The 19,657-nt window shown below is 47.8% G+C and overlaps 1 protein-coding gene across 1 annotated transcript in view; it reads left to right on the forward strand.

Moving 5' to 3' along the window:
• col4a1 (collagen, type IV, alpha 1) overlaps positions 1 to 15,208 on the forward strand; it is a 31,161-nt gene extending 15,953 nt beyond the window's left edge. Inside the window, exons 6-52 of the mRNA XM_062457133.1 lie at positions 57 to 119; positions 216 to 269; positions 658 to 684; positions 840 to 905; positions 993 to 1,055; positions 1,263 to 1,298; positions 1,431 to 1,469; positions 1,682 to 1,774; positions 1,990 to 2,025; positions 2,205 to 2,264; positions 2,374 to 2,409; positions 2,620 to 2,664; positions 2,791 to 2,823; positions 3,282 to 3,336; positions 3,456 to 3,491; positions 3,580 to 3,726; positions 3,848 to 3,934; positions 4,041 to 4,124; positions 4,406 to 4,476; positions 4,571 to 4,762; positions 4,923 to 5,091; positions 5,389 to 5,481; positions 5,636 to 5,740; positions 5,827 to 5,924; positions 6,128 to 6,278; positions 6,984 to 7,097; positions 7,239 to 7,406; positions 7,528 to 7,617; positions 8,178 to 8,330; positions 8,520 to 8,618; positions 8,732 to 8,821; positions 8,968 to 9,107; positions 9,293 to 9,419; positions 9,558 to 9,638; positions 9,842 to 9,940; positions 10,118 to 10,168; positions 10,341 to 10,526; positions 10,632 to 10,765; positions 11,148 to 11,220; positions 11,309 to 11,380; positions 11,505 to 11,633; positions 11,723 to 11,821; positions 11,908 to 12,120; positions 12,200 to 12,377; positions 12,464 to 12,578; positions 12,752 to 12,924; positions 13,482 to 15,208. Of these exons, the coding sequence (XP_062313117.1) occupies positions 57 to 119; positions 216 to 269; positions 658 to 684; positions 840 to 905; positions 993 to 1,055; positions 1,263 to 1,298; positions 1,431 to 1,469; positions 1,682 to 1,774; positions 1,990 to 2,025; positions 2,205 to 2,264; positions 2,374 to 2,409; positions 2,620 to 2,664; positions 2,791 to 2,823; positions 3,282 to 3,336; positions 3,456 to 3,491; positions 3,580 to 3,726; positions 3,848 to 3,934; positions 4,041 to 4,124; positions 4,406 to 4,476; positions 4,571 to 4,762; positions 4,923 to 5,091; positions 5,389 to 5,481; positions 5,636 to 5,740; positions 5,827 to 5,924; positions 6,128 to 6,278; positions 6,984 to 7,097; positions 7,239 to 7,406; positions 7,528 to 7,617; positions 8,178 to 8,330; positions 8,520 to 8,618; positions 8,732 to 8,821; positions 8,968 to 9,107; positions 9,293 to 9,419; positions 9,558 to 9,638; positions 9,842 to 9,940; positions 10,118 to 10,168; positions 10,341 to 10,526; positions 10,632 to 10,765; positions 11,148 to 11,220; positions 11,309 to 11,380; positions 11,505 to 11,633; positions 11,723 to 11,821; positions 11,908 to 12,120; positions 12,200 to 12,377; positions 12,464 to 12,578; positions 12,752 to 12,924; positions 13,482 to 13,563 (4,605 nt within the window). The 3' untranslated portion in view covers positions 13,564 to 15,208. The remainder of the gene's footprint in view (positions 1 to 56; positions 120 to 215; positions 270 to 657; positions 685 to 839; positions 906 to 992; positions 1,056 to 1,262; positions 1,299 to 1,430; positions 1,470 to 1,681; positions 1,775 to 1,989; positions 2,026 to 2,204; positions 2,265 to 2,373; positions 2,410 to 2,619; positions 2,665 to 2,790; positions 2,824 to 3,281; positions 3,337 to 3,455; positions 3,492 to 3,579; positions 3,727 to 3,847; positions 3,935 to 4,040; positions 4,125 to 4,405; positions 4,477 to 4,570; positions 4,763 to 4,922; positions 5,092 to 5,388; positions 5,482 to 5,635; positions 5,741 to 5,826; positions 5,925 to 6,127; positions 6,279 to 6,983; positions 7,098 to 7,238; positions 7,407 to 7,527; positions 7,618 to 8,177; positions 8,331 to 8,519; positions 8,619 to 8,731; positions 8,822 to 8,967; positions 9,108 to 9,292; positions 9,420 to 9,557; positions 9,639 to 9,841; positions 9,941 to 10,117; positions 10,169 to 10,340; positions 10,527 to 10,631; positions 10,766 to 11,147; positions 11,221 to 11,308; positions 11,381 to 11,504; positions 11,634 to 11,722; positions 11,822 to 11,907; positions 12,121 to 12,199; positions 12,378 to 12,463; positions 12,579 to 12,751; positions 12,925 to 13,481) is intronic.
• Positions 15,209 to 19,657: the final 4,449 nt, after the last annotated feature.

The following is a 19,657-nucleotide window of genomic DNA, read 5'->3' on the forward strand; positions in this document are numbered from 1 at the left end:
CACTCTGCCGGACAATGTTATATGTGCGTGTGTTTGAACATGTGTGTCCTCCTCAGGGTATTCCTGGACAAGATGGCCCTCCAGGATCACAAGGTATCCCAGGGTGCAATGGGACCAAGGTAAAGCATAGGGTCTGTTGCCTGGTTTTAGATGTGACCAAATCAGGCTTTTCAATGTTTGACAGTGTTGTGTTTGTGTGTGTGTGTGTGTTTCAGGGAGAACGAGGAACTGATGGGAGTCCTGGCTTACATGGCCTGCAGGGTCCACCTGTAAGCAGTCACATTATCAATGGGTTTATTCCACAGTCACATGACCAATGGTTTTATTCCACAGTCACATGACCAACTGCTCACTCCGTAGAAACTCAGAGCAGTTGATCAGTTTCCCCTCCATGCTCCAGACATCACAGACCTCACAATTACATTTACATTTAGTCATTTAGCAGACGCTCTTATCCAGAGCAACTTACAGTAAGTACAGGGACATTCCCCCGAGGCACAACATCATTTGACCCTGCCAGGAATCGAACAGGCAACCTTCAGATTACTAGCCCGATTCCCTAACATTTCAGCCACCTGACTCCCAATTAGGATGGTATGATCACAATCATGTTACACTGTGTCACTACCATCCATTGTAACTGTTGTCTCTCCCCAGGGTCTGCCTGGACTCCAAGGAATGAAGGTGAGTGACATGGAAAGGTGACAGTGTAAATGCTGCTTCGATGTTTGGCCATGTCTTTATTTCAATAAAACCTGCCCTACAAATGTCAGCTTCTGATCTATCTCTCTCTCTCACTCTCTATCTCTCTATATCTCTCTATATCTCTCTCGCAACAGGGAGAACCTGGGATTGTTATGGGAATAAAAGGAGACATCGGATTCCCTGGAAGACCTGGACAACAAGTATGTGCGTGCGCGTGCGTGTGTGCGTGTGTGTATGTGAGTGAGTGCATGCTTGTATTCACTTGTGAAACAATTTCTGTGTCACAGGGATTACAAGGACCAGTTGGCCCTCTGGGCCCCAAGGGGCCCCCAGGAGATGAAGGACCCAAAGTGAGGCTCAGCATCCAAATACATCTAAACCAAAGACCGTAGACCACAGTCCAGGACATAGAACTAGACTCTAAACCATAGACTAGACACTTAACACAGGACTAGTCTCTAGATTATACTGTAAACAGAACATTGTCAACGAATAAACTGTGTATGCACTGGTATTTTGATGAAAGTGTTGTGATTTTCTCTGTCTGTATTCTCCAGGGTTTCCCCGGCCCCCCCGGTCCTCCAGGAGAGAAGGTAGGATGGTGCAACCGTCACACCGAGTTCTATCGCTTCCTGCGTTCGTTCAGTGTGTCCCACACTCATGGTGTCAAAGACGACTGTAAGTGATGTCACAGGATGTTTTACACTTCTCCTGTTCTCCTCCAGGGTGACCGACTGTCCTTTCAGAGTGAGAAAGGAGACAAGGTGAGATGCAGCAGATCTGAGGCACATTTGACGAAGGGCTTTCTATTTTTCTCAAGTGGAAAATGAGCTTTGTTAACATTCAGACCGTTTATTGTTACACTTTTTTGAATATTGTATTGTTACTGGTGGTGGCTTTGCTTGTGTCAGTGTGAAGAATCACATGATCTGCTTCAATCTGAGTGTGGCTCTCCTGTCTTCTCCTCTCCCCCCAGGGTGATAAAGGACTCCAGGGGCCACCTGGCCCACCGGGCCCCCCTGGTGGGCCAGGGGAACAAACAGGCCCTTCCATCACACACTACATCCCAGTAAGCCTTTCTTCTACTCATCACAGTAACCATCCATGATCAACTGCAGAGGAATGGATGGATGGATGGTTGGATGGATGCATGGATTGGTAGATGTATCAAAAAATGGATGCATGGAATTATGTGTGGATCTATGTATGATGCGTGTATGCTTAGGTTGATGGATGGACGGATGAATAGCATCTTTCTAAACCGTGTTTGTGTCTATTCCCTAGGGAGACAGAGGATCCCAAGGAGAAAAAGGCGACAAAGTGAGTGTTTGATTCTCTCTGTCGGGACCTTAATTCATGTTAAATACATATACTCTGCGGGGAGCATAAATGCTGTGTCCATCAGAATCGCCTTCTCAGCAATCGTCGTGGCAAAAGCTGTGACTCTGTCATGGCCGCCTGTCAGAGATATGAACCCTGTAGCTCCTTCTCCTCTGCAGGGAGCCTGCGTGCCCCATGTGACTGGTGTGAAGGGGGAGCCCGGACCACCTGGGCCCAGGGTGAGTCCCGTAACACAGGCTCATCTGCCTCCAAGGTCCAATATCTGTAGGACTCTCTCATCTAGCTCATCTCTTTGCTGCAGTGTAAACAAGTTACTTTCAATTTCAGGGCAAACCCGGAAAGGATGGGGACAATGGATTTACGGTGGGGTACATTCTCTCTCTCTCTCTCTCTCTCTCTCTCTCTCTCTCTCTCTCTCTCTCTCTCTCTCTCTCTCTCTCTCTCTCTCTCTCTCTCTCTCTCTCTCTCTCTCTCTCTCTCTCTCTCTCTCTCTCAAACTCCATGGTTCTATTTGGATTCATTTTAATAGTGGATATATGTATTGTGACCTTTAACCTATCCGCCCACATACAGGGAGAGAAAGGCTTCTCCGGGACTCCTGGATACAACGGAGAGACGGTAACTATAACAACCGTCGACACACAGTATCTGAAACAGTACAGTCATACCTGAAACAGGCTGGTTGAGTTGGCCACGTCTGTCATCGGACGCCAGCGTTATGCTAACCTGACGTTCTCATTGCAGGGTGAAAAGGGAGAGAGGGGACCTCCAGGATATGTGAGTACACTGACTCTTTCCAAAGCCATCCGAATATAAGTTCTGTTGGTTCTAACGTCCGTTTGCAGGATTTCATACATTCAAAAGGTTTGCTCTGTGCCTTCACTCTGTCTTTCTCAACCCTGGGCCTGCTCTTTCAAAATAGCGCCCAAAACTTGGCTGTGTCCCTGTCCCTGAATGATTTTGTCCATTTCCTTACCATTTGTGGTGTTTGATTAGTGCATTATTTTGATACATTGTTAAACATGTTGTCATGGCTTCATTGTTTTAAAACCCCATGAACATTAGCTGGAGTAGCAAAAATATGAACGCCACACAAAAGGTGACACTGAACATAAGGAAGCAGTTCTCAGAATCGCCAGCAGATGCTGCTGTTACCACTCTGCTCTAAATCAGTGAAGCTGGCTGGATATTGTGGTCCTATCATGGTGATGTGACTCACCTCTGTGATGTTTTAGGGTTCACCTGGCCCCCAAGGGCCCCCTGGTTTTCCTGGATTACAAGGAGAGAGAGGTATAGTCAGTACACACACACAAACACACATACTCTCTCACACACTCTCTACTACCAACAAACACACTGTGTTACCATGTTCCATGACTGACTCTCAATCTTCGCATTCCTTCTGACAGGTTTCCCTGGTATCCAAGGCGATACTGGACCCCCTGGTAAGAAATAGCATGGTCTATGATCCACACTTGAAGCGCTATCAAAAGCTAAAATAACCTAATTAGGAATCTCTGTGGTATATTTTAGGAGGACACATAGAAGGCCCTCCTGGTGAGAGAGGCCAAAAAGGAGATGTTGGCCTCAAGGGCAATCCAGGACTGGATGGGGAGTCTCTCCGGGGGGCCCCTGGACAGGACGGATTGGCTGGACCTCCCGGCCCCCCTGGACTAGTGGGTAGGCATAGCAAAGACATATGACATATGCTGATGGAACATCACACTGTTTTATAGTATGAAGTGTATCACAATTCTCTAACAGTGCCTATATGTGTTTGTGTGTGTGTGTGTATCCACAGGTACAGATGAACCATGTCCAGGAATACAGAAGGGAGGCCCTGGCCCTCCTGGACCTCAGGGTCTTAGAGGGGAGTTGGGACAGAAAGGTAAGATTCTACAGGGTGTCACGATGCTCCTCCTCTGTCTGTCTGTCTGTCTGTCTGTCTGTCTGTTGTTCTACCATGTTGAGTAACACTCACTCTACACTCTTAGGTGACAGTGGGGACACGTGTGTACAGTGTGAATCCTTCGGCCCCCCAGGATCAACCGGCCCCCAGGGGCCCAAAGGACCACAAGGTGAGATGACACACATGCACTAAGTATATAAAAATACAAATAAATCATAAAACGTGACATGCAGCTGATACTCTGGTGGTCGTAAGACCACTCTGTGGCTTTAGAAACAACAATTACAGTTAAACTGCTATCTTAATATGAATGTACACCAGTATATTGTAAGTTACTGATAAAATGGATTATAAACCAGTGTGTAACAAGGCACGGCTAGATTATAGCCCAGTGCATTGTAAATTATATAAGGTATAAGGTAACGACCATCCCCTCCGTGGCCCTGACAGGTTACCCAGGCCCAGCAGGCAGCAAGGGAGACAAGGGTCAGTCTGGTCCATCTGGACCTCCAGGAACACCCGTGAGTAGATCCTCTGACCTGCTGTCGTCACCCGACTGGATGCCGCATGGACCACTGTAGGGAATGAGACACTTCACTAATCTCTCCTCTCCAGGGTAGTGTGGGTACTCCAGGTTTGATGGGGGCCCCTGGGTCCGTCGGTGAGCCAGGGGACATCTACGTGGCTCCTGGGCTCAAGGGAGCCAAGGGGCTGCCTGGCACAGCTGGCACATCCGGATTACCAGGGGTGGACGGTCTGCCGGGGCAGGATGGCAAACCAGGCATTCCGGGGCCCAAAGGAGACCCCGTACGTATGTGTGTATGTGTGTGTGAATCTGTGTGTATGTTTATCCGTGTATGTGCTTGGAACAGGTTTGTAACATAACATTGGAATCTGCCATTACAGAGCAGTGTGAGATTGTGATTGCACAATCATTCCCTCTTCTCTCTCTAACCTTGCCTGACAGGCCAGAGAGGGCATTAAGGGGGAACGCGGTCGGGACGGAGACTCAGGTCCCATGGGGCGCACAGGGGAGAGAGGCCCTCCAGGACAGCCAGGGTTCGGGCGAACTGGCGAGGCTGGAGATAAGGGCACCACGGGTCAGCCAGGCAGACCAGGAGCCCCTGGACAACCAGGTGGATGAACGTACACACACACACACACACATGCAGTACACACTCACGCATACACTACACACACATCCGGTACACATACAGACACACGGAACACGCACACACATATAGCAATACTGTGTCTTACTGAGGTCGTCAGATTATGACCGTGTTGAAGGTTTGGCTCTGTGCTACATAGCACACACACACACATACATTACACACACACACACACACGTTTGGCACACACATACTCACAGACATGCTCATACGCAGGAACACAGGAGTGACTTTTGTGTGGGGTTCCTCCCTGTGTCCCAGGTGTGAAGGGAGAGCCAGGTAAAGGAGTGAGCGCACCTGGACCACAGGGAACTCCTGGAGCCAGAGGAGAGACAGGTCGACCTGGACTACAAGGTGGGCCTCAGCCTGGGCGTTACACCTCCACACAGCCATGACCAACAAGGCTCTGGCATGGATCTACACATGTCTCATTGATGGCTTGAATGATGTGGCTGAGGGTCCTTCTCTATACCTCTCTGTCTGCTCTGTCTCATGCTGTTCGGACCAGGTAACAGCGGGCCCCAGGGTGACCCTGGGATGCCGGGATTCCCAGGACCGAAGGGAGACCCCGGTCAACCTGGCATAGGATTTCCTGGACTACCTGGACCCAAAGGTACCAAAGCGCTTCACCTCCTCCTCTCCCTCTCACGCCTCTCCTACCCTTGGTTTAGAGGGATTTCTCTGCCTGTGTGTTCCTAGGATACTCTGGAACCCCTGGAGCCCCTGGAGTCCCGGGAGAGTCAGGTAGACAGGGGAACGACGGCCTCTCTGGACGGCCTGGAGGGCCAGGTCCAAAGGTGTGTGTGTGCACTGGTTTATGTTTTGGCAAGTCAGTCACTGAAGGTGAAACAGTCGCCCTGCAATCAGGTGGGGTTTGGGAGACCTTGTGTTGGCTAGTCTAATCCCCCTGTCCCAATGTTGTGAAGACAGTGGTGCAATCTCTCCTTTGTAGTCTGTATTAACTGACATGACCCCCCCCTCCCTCCCCACACACCTGTAGGGAGAGCCTGGCAGGGGTCTGCCAGGGCCCAAGGGCTCAGACGGCCCCCCAGGGGTGACAGGCTTTCCTGGGGACAAGGGCAAAGTGGGGCTGCCTGGCATCCCAGGAACGGAGGGAGCCTCAGGACCGCCCGGACCTCAAGGAATAAAAGGTACAGTGACGCTTCAGTGACGCTAGGCACTTCACCCTACTTGCCTCGGGGGGAATGTCCCCCCGCTCTGGATAAGAGCGTCAGCTAAATGACTAAATGTAAATGTTTAAGTACTATACTACTAAACTCTAAAAAGTACTACATGTTCCTGACAACCTAGCGTCATAAGCAGGGTTCTAAATTAACACCCGCCAACCCGCCAAATGCAGGTTAAAATTCATTTTGGCGGGTGTTAATAAAAACTCACTAGCCAGTTTGGCCGGTGATACATGAGGCATTAGATGAATGATACATAAGGCTCTGTTCTCGGCATGGTTCTCGGTCATTTATCCCCCTGGCAGTACTTCCTAAGTTTCCCATGAATACTGTGCCGTAATGCTACGTGATAACGTTTTATACGCGCATTGGCTGCGCGCAGTTGAAGTAAAACCGGCGCGAGAAACCGTGGAAACCAACGGAGCGTCCACCAGAAAACACAAGGAAGAAGTCAAACGAAGCATAGTGGATCATAGGAGGTAATAAGAGCTAGCTAGAGTAGTAAAGTAAAGTAAAAAGTTAACTTAATGGCTTACCAGCCAAATTGGCTGGTAAGCCCTCACCTGGCATCTCAGTGAAGATCTCAGTGAAGATCTCAGTGAGCTTTCATGGTCCTAGGTTATAGACCTGATTAGTTGTTACAGCGTGGTATGTGGTCATCGTCCCCAGGTGACCCAGGACCACCAGGACGTCACGGTGTGTCAGGCCAGCCAGGACCTCCTGGAGCTGGGGACCCTGGAGCCCCCGGGCCCATGGGACCCCCTGGAAAAACAGGACCCTTTGGTAAGCCCTCCGCCCCCTCCATTACACACACATAGTATACTCATATGGCAAATCACATTCACTATCTACAGAACTGCTTCTTATAAGTTGACTTATATTTACATTATTTGTGTGTGTGTGTACGTGTGTGTGTGTGTGCAGGTCGGGATGGTGTGAAGGGAGACAAGGGATTCCCTGGTTCCCCTGGCCAAGACATGCCTGGTTTTCCAGGGGACAAGGGAGACCAAGGCTTCCCAGGCCCCCAGGGATCTAAGGGCCTGGCCGGACGACCGGGCGCCTCTGGTAGAGATGGCCTACCAGGAGACCCAGGTCAGACTGGAGCAAGGCAGCCCCGCCAGAGACCACAAAGATGCCATACATAGAGAAACTAAGGCACAGCCATGCATCTTTTAAACACTGCTTTGTATGTGTGTGTGTGTGTGTGTGTCAGGTCCCAAGGGAGAGATGGGTGTCATAGGGACTCCAGGAACCCCAGGTTACCAGGGGTCTCTCGGCTCACCAGGTTCTCCTGGCCTCAGAGGTGAGACACCTTCTTTGTGTTGTCATCTGTCTACTTGTACTACAGTCGATTCAGGACTGTTTCTATAACATTCTTAGCTAATTCAGTGGTTGTCCTAGTTGAATCTTCTTGAAACAGTTCAGGGCCATTGTTTGTGCCATATTTTACATTTTACATTTTAGTCATTTAGCAGACGCTCTTATCCAGAGCGACTTACAGTAAGTACAGGGACATTCCCCCGAGGCAAGTAGGGTGAAGTGCCTTGCCCAAGGACACAACGTCAGTTGGCATGACCGGGAATCGAACTGGCAACCTTCGGATTACTATCCCGATTCCCTCACCGCTCAGCCACCTGACTCCCCATATAGAACCCTTTCAACAACAGTTACAGAACATTGGATCAATACAGTCATCTAACAGGAACCTAATACGATTCTCCCAGGGGTTTACAGAGGATCTTCAGGGATCTCGCCAACCAAAGATCTATTAAGGATGAACCTGTTAGAGGAGCTGACATGGACAACCAAATCTGATCCATGGTTCTGTTGTGGTGCTGAGCCTGTCTGCTTGTCTCCTGCCAGGTGACCCTGGACTAACAGGGCCCAGGGGAGATTTTGGTGAGCAAGGCCCCAAGGGAGAGAGGGGGGAACAAGGACTGCAGGGGCCCCCGGGGAACATGACTGAAGTGGACATGGAACACATGAAGGGAGAGAAGGGAGATATCGGAGTGACAGGTAGCCAGCGTCGCACGGCACTATCACACACCGTCACTCTGCACAACACAGCAGCTCAGCACTTTCACAAAACACGACCGAACACGGAGACAACACGGAACGACACAATGCGACAGGGCAACACAACACCTTATTCTGCATCCTAGTACAGGAGTAGTCATGGCGTGTTTAATTCCCATCTCCCCCAAGGTAACCCAGGTAAGACGGGACAGAAGGGTTACACGGGGCAACCTGGCTCACCTGGAATGCCGGGGAAGGATGGCGAGCCTGGTCAGCCTGGACAAGCGGGTGAGTCACAGGATGCGGTTCTCACGATAGAATCAAGGGAAATGTGCTGCTGTATGTCTATTTAAGTTCTACGTCTCCCTCTCTCTGTGTGTGTTTTTGCAATTGCGTCCCAGGTGTGAAGGGAGACTTGGGTTTTCCTGGAGAGCCTGGCGGTGAAGGCAAACCTGGACAGAAAGGCTCTTCTGGAGACATGGGACTACCAGGTGCTTCTCTCAATCCGCAACAGAAGACACAGATCATGCCTTGACGCTCCTCAGCCTCTGCATTTACAATAAACCCTATAGGGTCTAGAATAGGCCCGATCTTTTCCGAAGAAACTCACCCCAGGACTTTCTGTATGTGTTTGAAGGTTCGACTGGTCCAAAGGGTGCCAAGGGGATTGTGGGCACACCTGGGCACACAGGCTTCAGGGGCTCTGACGGGGACAAAGGAGACCAGGGTGTGCCTGGGAAGCCAGGGGTGGGCATACCTGGACCACCTGGAGAGAAGGTATATGACTTGGGTCCTGGTGGGGATCCCCTCTGCTGTGTGTTTATGTGTGTGTGTGTGTGTGTGTGTGTGTGTGTGTGTGTGTATAATTATTCCATCTGAAATAATAAAGGAAAAGAAAGAGGTTAACCTACCTCTATTCTCTCTTTCTTTGTTTTACTCACTCACTTCCTCTCTTCACCCAGGGTTTTACTGGCTTGCCTGGTACCTCGGGTAACCCAGGAGATAAGGGTCTGAAGGGTTCTATGGGGGTTCCAGGCATGCCAGGGACATCAGGCTCCAAGGGGGACACGGGCTCCATTGGATACCCAGGTAAGTAACATAAAGCTTTTCACTGTTTACGTGGCAACGACCCGCCAGTACCTATCCATGCCGTACAGCAGGATTGAATCCCTATTTTTTCAATTGGTGCTATTGTATGTAACTCCCATTGTCTGTGTGTGTATGCAGGTCAGCCAGGTCAGCCAGGTGAGAAAGGAGTTGTCGGGCTGCCAGGGTCATCTGGAGAGCCAGGGCGCCCGGGACAACCAGGTGAGTCACTCACCAGTCACCAGATCAATGACACACTTCCTTTTCAGTCTGATACGAAACAATGTACAGCGTACTAATCTGCATTCTGAAAACACTGAAAAGGAGAACTCTTGCTATACGGTACAGTCTAGGAAACACGTATTCATCTCAGCAAGGATGTATCTGTGTTTGAAGTGTGTCTGACTGTCCCTCCCACCCCCAAGGTGACCCTGGCCTGCAGGGCCCTCCTGGGCCTGTGGGGGAAAAGGGGGAATCGGGCGTGGACGGCATCCCTGGATCCTCAGGAGAGAGGGGTGACCCAGGTCAGTATCAGAACCATGACAAGTCCAAGTGCTATATAGCTGTTGGGCAGAACCGGGCCAATATTCTAGTCTCATCCCTCTTGCGGAGTCCCCCAAGGAGGAATCCCATCCTGTGTGGCTGATGTTGAATTATTGATCGTGTTGAATAGCTTTTGGATCTGCTTCTTTCACTCACAGGGTTACCTGGCAGGGGCTTCCCTGGAACTAATGGACAGACCGGCACCAAAGGTGAAATCACCTAGCGAACATGCACAAATACCTCTCATCATAGTCGGTCAAATCTGTGATGTTGTGTAGCTCAAAGCTTTGTATCTCTCTCTCTCCCTTCCGCCCCCTATCTTTCCCCTCCCTCTCTCCCCTCCCTCATCCTTTCCTTCCATTACCCTACCCCCTTCCCAAGGTAATAAGGGTAGTCATGGGGTCCCGGGTACTCCAGGTCTCTCAGGTATTCCAGGGACAAAGGGGGACAAGGGCATACCAGGCTTCCACGGCCCCCAGGGCCAGCCAGGAGAGAGAGGCCTGCCAGGATCCTCCATGGAGGGGCCCAAGGGGGACAAAGGAGTGACAGGACAGCCTGGAGAGCCAGGTACAACCTGCACACGTACACATTTTGAATGACACAATTCCCATCGGTTGTTCCTAGCCTAACATCCTCTTATCAACTCCCTGCCCCAAAATCACTCTTCTCCAGGATCCACAGGGGCCCCCGGGCCAGCAGGTATCCCAGGTAGAGAGGGCTCCAAGGGGGACAAGGGAGAGAGTGGCCCAGCTGGCGTGCAGGGGGAGACGGGATTAAAAGGAGACCGCGGAAACCCGGGACTTTCTGTAGGTCACTTCCTCACCCTCGTGCTGCCTTCGGGTCACATGACCCAAAGGTTCATAACGAACCATCGTTGTGTTTACCCAATTTTACCCAATACAAAAACAAATAAAAATAATTTTCTTCCTTCGCAATGTGGGGGGTCTGAGACAGCCCAACGGTTAAAAGAAAATGCTTCACTTTGTTTTTGTATGCGGTAAAGTTGTCGCAATACGACGGTGGGTCACAATGACTGATGGGTCAGAACGACCCGAAGATAACACAAGGGTTAACCTGAGTTAACTGACTGCTTGTTTTGATACAACTAGATACATCATGGGTATTCCGTATGGATAAGAATACAATCTTGAAATGAGCTCACTGTGTTTATGTGTGTACTTGTAACAGGGTCAACCTGGCCTTCCAGGTGTTGATGGGCTGAAGGGAGAGCTTGGTGTGCAGGGTGCGCCTGGGTTCCCTGGTCAGTAAACTGAAGTGTGTGTCTGTGTGTGTGTGTATGTGCATATGTGTGTGTGTGTGTTAAATTCAAAACTCTCTTTATTCATTAGGGACGAAGGGAGAGATTGGATTTGTTGGGTTTAAAGGAGAGCTGGGAGACCAAGGATTCCCTGGGGTCAAAGGTGAAACAGTACTCTTACGCAACATTGTCCAACCAGACGACACAGTCTCACTCCTCAGCTTAAATATTTCCTTCAAAGGTTTGGAATCTAATCAAGACATTGTGGCTGATTCTTTGCATTTCAGGTATTGACGGCCCACCTGGCCCCCCTGGCCCCCACATCTTCATTAAAGGAGACCTTGGCTTCCCTGGAACACAGGGGCCCAGTGGTCCTGAGGGGCCCCAAGGCTTCCCTGGCCTGAAAGGACAGCAAGGTGACTCCATAACAATCGTCTCCATGCAAACTTCATACAGGTCCACAAATAAACTCCTTCAACTCACACTGGCCCTCTTTTCTGTCCAGGCGTGACTGGTATTCAGGGTATTAAGGGAGAAGAGGGGCATCCTGGCTACAACGGTCATCCTGGAGCCAAAGGAGAACCTGGCCTGACTGGTCCATTGGGTTAGCAACACGCGACTGAAGCTTTGGAGCCATGTCTGTGTGCTGTAGGCTAGCCCGCAGTAATACTCTGACCTTTCTCTCTCTAGGACCCAGAGGACACCCTGGACCCCCTGGGCCTGATGGCGTACCTGGACAGGTAGGCCCACCTGGGCCCTCCTCCATGGACCACGGTTTTCTTGTCACCAGGCACAGCCAATCGGTGGATGTTCCAGACTGTCCTGAGGGAACGTCCTTGATCTATGATGGCTACTCCCTCCTCTCTGTCCAGGGGAATACGCGCACACATGGGCAGGACCTTGGTAAGCACACAAACACACACACACACACGGATACGTTCGATAAATGGGACTATATGTGACTGTGTGTGCGTGTGTTTAGGCACGGCCGGGAGCTGTCTGAGGAAGTTCAGTCCCATGCCATTCCTGTTCTGTGACATCAACAACGTTTGTAACTTTGCCTCCCGCAACGACTACTCCTATTGGCTCACGTCACCTGAGCCCATGCCCATGAGCATGGCCCCTATCACTGGACACAGCATCAAACCCTTCATCAGCAGGTGTGTGTGTGTGTGTACCTAGGAATATGAGATTTCTGCTATGATTATAGTTGTTTACATGCTTGCGTGCGTGTGTGTGTCCACAGGTGTTCCGTGTGTGAGGCTCCTGCCATGGTTCTAGCCGTGCACAGCCAGACCATCATGATCCCAGCATGCCCCTCTGGCTGGGACTCGCTGTGGATTGGATACTCCTACGTCATGGTGAGCAGGGATAGGATACGTAGCCCCATAACTGGCCATCACTCATAGGCTGTCTAGGTTTACGATGTCCACCAAACTAGTGTGAGACATCTACTGTATATGAGTTGAATGTACTGACTGTGTTTTGATGTGTGTGTGTGTGTGTGTGTGTGTGTGTGTGTGTGCGCGTGCAGAACACTGGTTCTGGTGCGGCGAGTTTTGGCCAGGCCCTGGCCTCCCCCGGCTCCTGTCTGGAGGAGTTCCGCAGCGCCCCCTTCATCGAGTGCCACGGAAAGGGCACCTGCAACTACTACGCTAACTCCTACACCTTCTGGCTCGCCACAATCGAGGATGAGGACATGTTTACGTAAGACACGCATCTCTCTGTCGTCCTTCATCGATCCACCTTTATGCATCTTTACTTTTCCTAATGTCACTTCTACTCTTTCTCTTTCCTTAATTTACCGTCTTGCTATCATCACTCGGACATGTTTTTTTAGATTTTTTTGTAATATACCGGTAGGCCTACTGTATTTTTGACAGAGTGCGAATTATACAATGACAATAGGGGGGGTCAACTTCTTCTCCAGGGCGTGTATCGACCCCCCTGACCTGTTGTTTTTAGCTCTTTTGGGGGGGTCCAAGTCTTAATTAGGGGGGTCTGACCCCCCCAAACCCCCCGTAATTCGCACCCTGATCTTTGAGCTTGATGCCAGGAATGAATTCTGCTCTGTCGACTTGGATAGGACAGGTGTGACACTGAAGCTTATCTGGGGACAATAGGTGTCCAGGAGAGGCTAGTCTGGATGTACTTAGCTGGGGATGAATGAAAAAGCGAGTTCTGATGCACTTCAGCTTGGGGATGAGAAGTGTCAAAAACAAGCTGGTGTTGAGTGAAATGGCTGTTTTTTTCCCTCTTTTCAGGAAACCGATCCCAGCCACGCTTAAGGCAGGGAACCTACGAACACACATCAGTCGCTGTCAAGTCTGCATGAAGAGGACATAGACCCTGCTCCTAACCAACCCTGCTCCATGACCCTGGCCAATCATGCCAGTGGGCTTGGCTTGACTTTTTCTTTTTGACCAAAGGATGGTGCTACTTCCTGTGTGTGTGTGAGTGGAGAGGGGCAGAGATGAGACAACCGCAGAGGGAGGAGTCGTCTCTGTAAGACTGAATTACAACAACCCTCCGAGAATACAAACAGAAGCAGACACACACAAACACACACACACTCACACACACGTGGAGAGCAAGCCACGAGACGCCTTGGTCCCTCGCTCTATACAGAACAAGTTACTAACATTGTCACAGCGTTTTTTTAAAGAAATGGAGTCCAGTTTACGAAATGCACTGAGTACACACCCATCAGTAAACTGACATCCACTCTAGAAGGATTGCTTGTGCCAGTCAGGTGCTATTGAACCATAACTTACTTGCCTTATCCCAGTCCACTATGTTGTTACTTTTATACAGATGCCACCTACTTCAACTCTGAGATTATAGATTATAGATATTTGTATTTGTTTGTGTCTACACCTTTTTTTCAAATTTTAACACATACTAATGTAGGATGGGAGTTACCACTGGTTTCTAGTCATTTTGAGAGATAATCACTTTTAAATTAAGTGTTGCAAGCAGCACACTGGTATAGCTTTGCTCTGATGTAAATATACTGCTTTCATATTTTGTAGCTAACATACAGTCACTATAATCTTCTATTCAGGTATTGACATTAATGTGTGTTATTATGTCACTTCTTTATTTATGAGATGTATGAGAATATGCAATCAACCCAGATTGGAGATGAATGTTGAATGTCCATCAACAATATTAGACTTAGTGGTCATTTACTTTTAGTCTCTTGAGTGTGCCAGATGGGTGGAGCTAAACCTTGGACCAAAGCCATCTGTATCCCTTTACAACATGCAAATACAATCTACCAATATGCAAATCAGAACACCCAAACACATGCCTTGACGGAATGCTAAATACCAAAGAGATCATCCTAACCTCTATCTGTTCCCTTACTCCTATCTGATATACTTGATCACGCTAACCGCCATCTTCCCCCTGTATTGACGTGCAGATCTTATATCCTACAGTGTAGCCAATGAGCACCAGGAGACTGATAGATAGGCTACGTGAACACAGTCAGATGGACCTAGACTTGTTAGCCCTACAGTAGATCCACTCTACATCTGCCACGTTCATAACAACAAGGATGGGAGGGGGGCATTATAGACATATTGTGTTGCCTTGACACTGTCATGTGTGTGTTGTGATGTGGAGTTATGAAGTTCCCTGGAAACAGCATTTCACCAAGAGACCCTCACATGCCATAATCCTATCAGAGCCTTAATGACGGATATGTTGGACATCATCACCATGTGGACCTCAGCCCCATTTTTGAGCGAAAATGAGGAAATGAGTGCTCATTCAAACCAGCAGTGTTAGCCATCCTTACTGAGGAAAGAGACCTGGGAGAGAGAGAAGGAGGGAGAGAGAGAGGGAAAAAGATAATGATTTTAACTAGTGACCAGGGGTTACAGTTCCTATAGCTTTGACATACACACCAATGTCTACCCAGCTCTCTGCTTGACCCCCAGTCCCATACTGTGTAATTCATACAATAAAATAATTGTTTAGAAAATGTGGTGTGTCTCTCGTAATGCCGGTTAATGAGATCTATCGTATATTTTTGTTGCCTTTTTTTTCCTTGTTATACTTGGAAAGGTGGAGTTTAATTTGAAAATGAACACAAATTACATGTTGGATAAAGGCTGTCACTCTTGTAGTCATCCCAGTTCCCCACTAGAGGTCAGGCCCAAACCATTTTCTCATCACAGGACGACCTTTAAGGGAAGGCAGCTTCTCGCGATCCTCCAGCTCCCAGGTGCAGTGAGGCCAAATAATCATACCAGAGTCCCATTCCCCCTTTTTGGGGGGTCAAGTTCATGTCTTTTTTCATGAAATATTTGCTGATGTGCAGAGCTGAAATGTGATCCGGTCATGTCAGATCTGTGATTCCTCCACAGGCCCCAGAGGACACCGCAGAGCTGTCTGCCTCTGCCTCAGCAACTCTCCTGGGCCCGCCTCCAATAAACTCGTTCACCCCTTCTGTGAAACACAAACAGATCAATGAACCCGATGAGAGCAAGAAAAGCTCTCCTTTCATCACTCCATCTCCTTGACCCTCCCCTTTCATCTCTCCATAATCCAATCCCTTCACTTCCTCCAGTGTCACCAGTGAAACAAACAAGACCTTTGACCCTACCTATCCGGAACAATGTGTCAGACACAGACAGCCTTGAACCCTGACCTGACAGAGTAAATTGGAACAGAGGTCAACAAGGGGGCAGTGGGTCACTAAGGCCGTTTTAGAATCTCGAAAAGTGACTCTCTTTTCTCCTCTCCTTGAGGTAAGCTCTGCTCTAACCTGTTTGATCGTGTGTAACTAGGAGACCCAGGACTAAGTTCCAGCATGAAAGTTGACAGCTTCCCACGTTAGGGTAAATGTTGTGGTGGAACACTTTGTTCGTAAAGATAGATTATAAATAGAAGGTATTGAAGCCACAGACTACAAACTAGCAACTCCCACTCAGTTTATAAAGATTATGTTTATGGTTAGTGGTCTGCCTAATGTTTAGATAGAAATCCTTGACCAAGCATGAAAAACAATGACGTATTTGTGAGATCAATCTTCAAAGCTTTATTTTTTTACTTCTTAGAATGAATCATGTTCAGATGTACAACTAAAATCACAAGTTTTTTCACAAAAATTAAAACAATACAGAGTACGACCAATGAGAGAACATGATAACCACCTCTACCAAACATTCCACCTAAATTCCCCAGAATCAGGATACATCCTACATTACACACATCCTCCAACCTTAGACAAACAAAGTAATAGGCTGCATGGTCCACCCAATAGAAGCGATAGACGTATTGTGTTTGGACGACACAAAGCAGTGTCACAACCCTACCACTGCACCACCCTGCTGTCTTCTGTAAACAAACACAAGCCACACATGACAAACACGTCAAATCATAAAAGATGGAGAAATCCATTGTTGCTCTCTCTCTCTCCTCCGTCCACTCTCTCTTTCTCTCCTTTTTTATCCCACTTACTCTGTCACTCTTTGTTGCACTCAGTGGGCCCGTGTCGGGCCCAGTTCTGGTTGCAGGAACTGCTTGCTCACCCAGAACCACAGCTCCAGTACTTCAGTCTTAGCCACACAAATGGAGAGGAGGCACATCCTGCAACCTGATCAACACAGTTCTGTAGCTAGGAATCGGTGTGCGTTTCTATTTTTATGATAACATTTGATTTTTACATCTTGGGGTGAGATTAATACTAATAAATACAATAAGACGGAATAATAAATACATATTTGTAATGTAGTACCACAGTGCATGTCTCTAATGGGATGAATAACTCATATTTGACAAAAGTGTGTCGTGTTGGGTTGTGTAGGGAGTCAGGTGGCTGAGCGGTGAGGGAATCGGGCTAGTAATCCGAAGGTTGCCAGTTCGATTCCCGGTCATGCCAACTGACGTTGTGTCCTTGTGCAATGCACTTCACCCTACTTGCCTCGGGGGAATGTCCCTGTACTTACTGTAAGTCGCTCTGGATAAGAGCGTCTGCTAAATGACTAAATGTAAATGTGTTGTAACCTGGACAAGAAGGTTCTGTAGCTCCTGGGTAGACACGGTCACCAGGTCTGTGATTGGTGCAGCTGTGGGCCAGAGCTTTGGACCAGGTCAGGTTCTGGTCAACTTGGGTCACTTGCTCCGAGAAAAAAAAACACACCTCCACTTTAGTACAGCTTTAAATACTAATAGCTAAATTCCTCTACTTTAAAAATACAGTATTTATACAGTAAATAAATGCATATATACATTTATTTTTCAATTTCTAGTATATAATGTTTTGAGATTTATGTCATGTAATGTTAATTTACATTCTGCAGTGGTGAAGTCCACCTTCAGACTTAGAGACCTATTAGTGTAGCAGATGAAGGGGTGGGGTTTACAACATTTTTCTTGATTATTCCTCCGGGCCAGAACACAGTCTCGTTTACCACCTTGATTATCTGGTTGGCTAGGCATCCAGTAGGTGAAGTTTAAGCTGCTCTGGTCATACCGTCTCCAGGGACCTCTGAGAAGGCCGATCCAGGCCTTTTTTCCCGATCTTTCGATTTTGTAGATCCTTATTCTCAGTTTGATTCCTCACACTGGCAAGGTTAGTGTGTTGATGACAACGTATTTTCTGTGCTTCAGTCCAATTTGTATTATATTCTACAATAATTCACTCCTACATTTACATTTATTCATTTAGCAGACACTTTTATCCAAAGCGACTTCCAAGAGAGAGCTTTACAAAAGTGCATAGGTCAATGATCATGAACAACGAGATATCCCCCAAAACATTGTGGGTACCCAAAACATGAAGCATACATTGTGAAAAGGAAATAGTTGCCAATGGGAAGAAACATAAGAGCATGTAATTAAACAAGTTACAATCAAACAACATGAACCTCAAAAAGGGTAAGAGTGTACCTACAGGAAAGCAAGCAACAATAATATAATTCAAAGCCAGTACAAGAAGTTAAATCAGTTACAACTAACCAAGAGAAACAAGTCCCTCAATAAGAATCATTGTTTTCCTGGAGGAAACTAACATCAGGTCCAGCAAATCATTCCTAAGTACCGTTGTACTCCCGGAACAACAACTTTTCTTGAAGGTGGGAAGACAGTCAGTGTCTCTGATGGATGTGGGGGGGTGATTCCACCATTGGGGGGCCAGATGGGAGAAGAGCTTGGATTGGGAGTGGGCGCTCTTGAGCGGTGGGACCACCAGACGGTTGTCAGAAGAAGACCGTAGGTGGCGGGTGGGGGTGTAAGGCTGGAGGAGAGACTTGATGTAGTCGGGTGCAGTCCCGTTCACCACTCGGAAGGTCAGTCACTCTTGCTGCTGTTCATACACAATATGAAACATAACTAGAGGGTACAATTTCTGGGGAAATTGTAGGGTGTGCTTGTTTGCGTCGGTTGCACAGGGGTCCGTTTTTGAATGACATTTTTACAACTGATATTTCTATATATTTTATATAAAAATGCATACTTATTATTTATAAAGATTACATAGATTTAAAAGCATTTTTTTTTGCTGCTCATTTACAACTGAAAATACGAGTGAAGTGTAGAATGAAATAGATCTTCTCATTTCCCCTGCAAAAGGCATCCTCATCGTTGAATCAAAACGAATAAATTTGGCAGACCGGTGTAAAAATTGACCTAATCTCTATGACGTAAACGTCCTTTTAAGTTTTTCCCTTCTCGTGATATTTTCATGCATTTAGCCTACTCATTGCATTCATTCATGAATAAAGAACCCCCTCTGAAGATTATTCTACGACGTTACCGGCAGTAGAAGATTGAATCGCGATTCAAACAGTACCATCTTCTAACTGAAAATATGCCCCCAAAAACGTAAATAAGCTTGACATTTATTTAGTGGAAAATCGCTTTCATGAAAAGCTCACTGGTAGCGATCATTAAGTAACAACAGTAACAACGCAAAGTGCGCTATCCCTGTGTGGAGAAGCTGCCCCGGTAAATTGTACTACTACGGTACAGTAGACTACGGCTGTGTTCGTCTTGGTAGCGATTGCGTTGGTTGAATTGGATTTAACGTTCCGTTGTACGGTTTAGGCTGAAATTAATTATTTTCATGAACAGATTGACAAAGTTTAGGCTGTGGCAATGAAGTTAAGGTTAGCAGTTAGATAGACTTTTGATTTAACCCTTGTGCTGCCTTCGGGTCACATGACCCAAAGGTTCATAATGAACCATCATTGTGTTTACCCAATTTTACCCAATACAAAAACAAATAAAAATTATTTTCTTTTAACCTTTGCAATGTGGGGGGTCTGAGACAGCCCAACGGTAAAAAAAAAATGCTTCACTTTGTTTTTGTATGCGGTAAAGTTGTCGCAATACGACGGTGGGTCACAATGACTGATGGGTCAGAATGACCCGAAGATAACACAAGGGTTAAGTAAGGGGAGTGCCGAACATGTTCTGTCGCCGTTTG

The sequence above is a fragment of the Osmerus eperlanus genome, chromosome 3 (assembly GCF_963692335.1).
Source record: "Osmerus eperlanus chromosome 3, fOsmEpe2.1, whole genome shotgun sequence".
NCBI lineage: Eukaryota > Metazoa > Chordata > Actinopteri > Osmeriformes > Osmeridae > Osmerus > Osmerus eperlanus.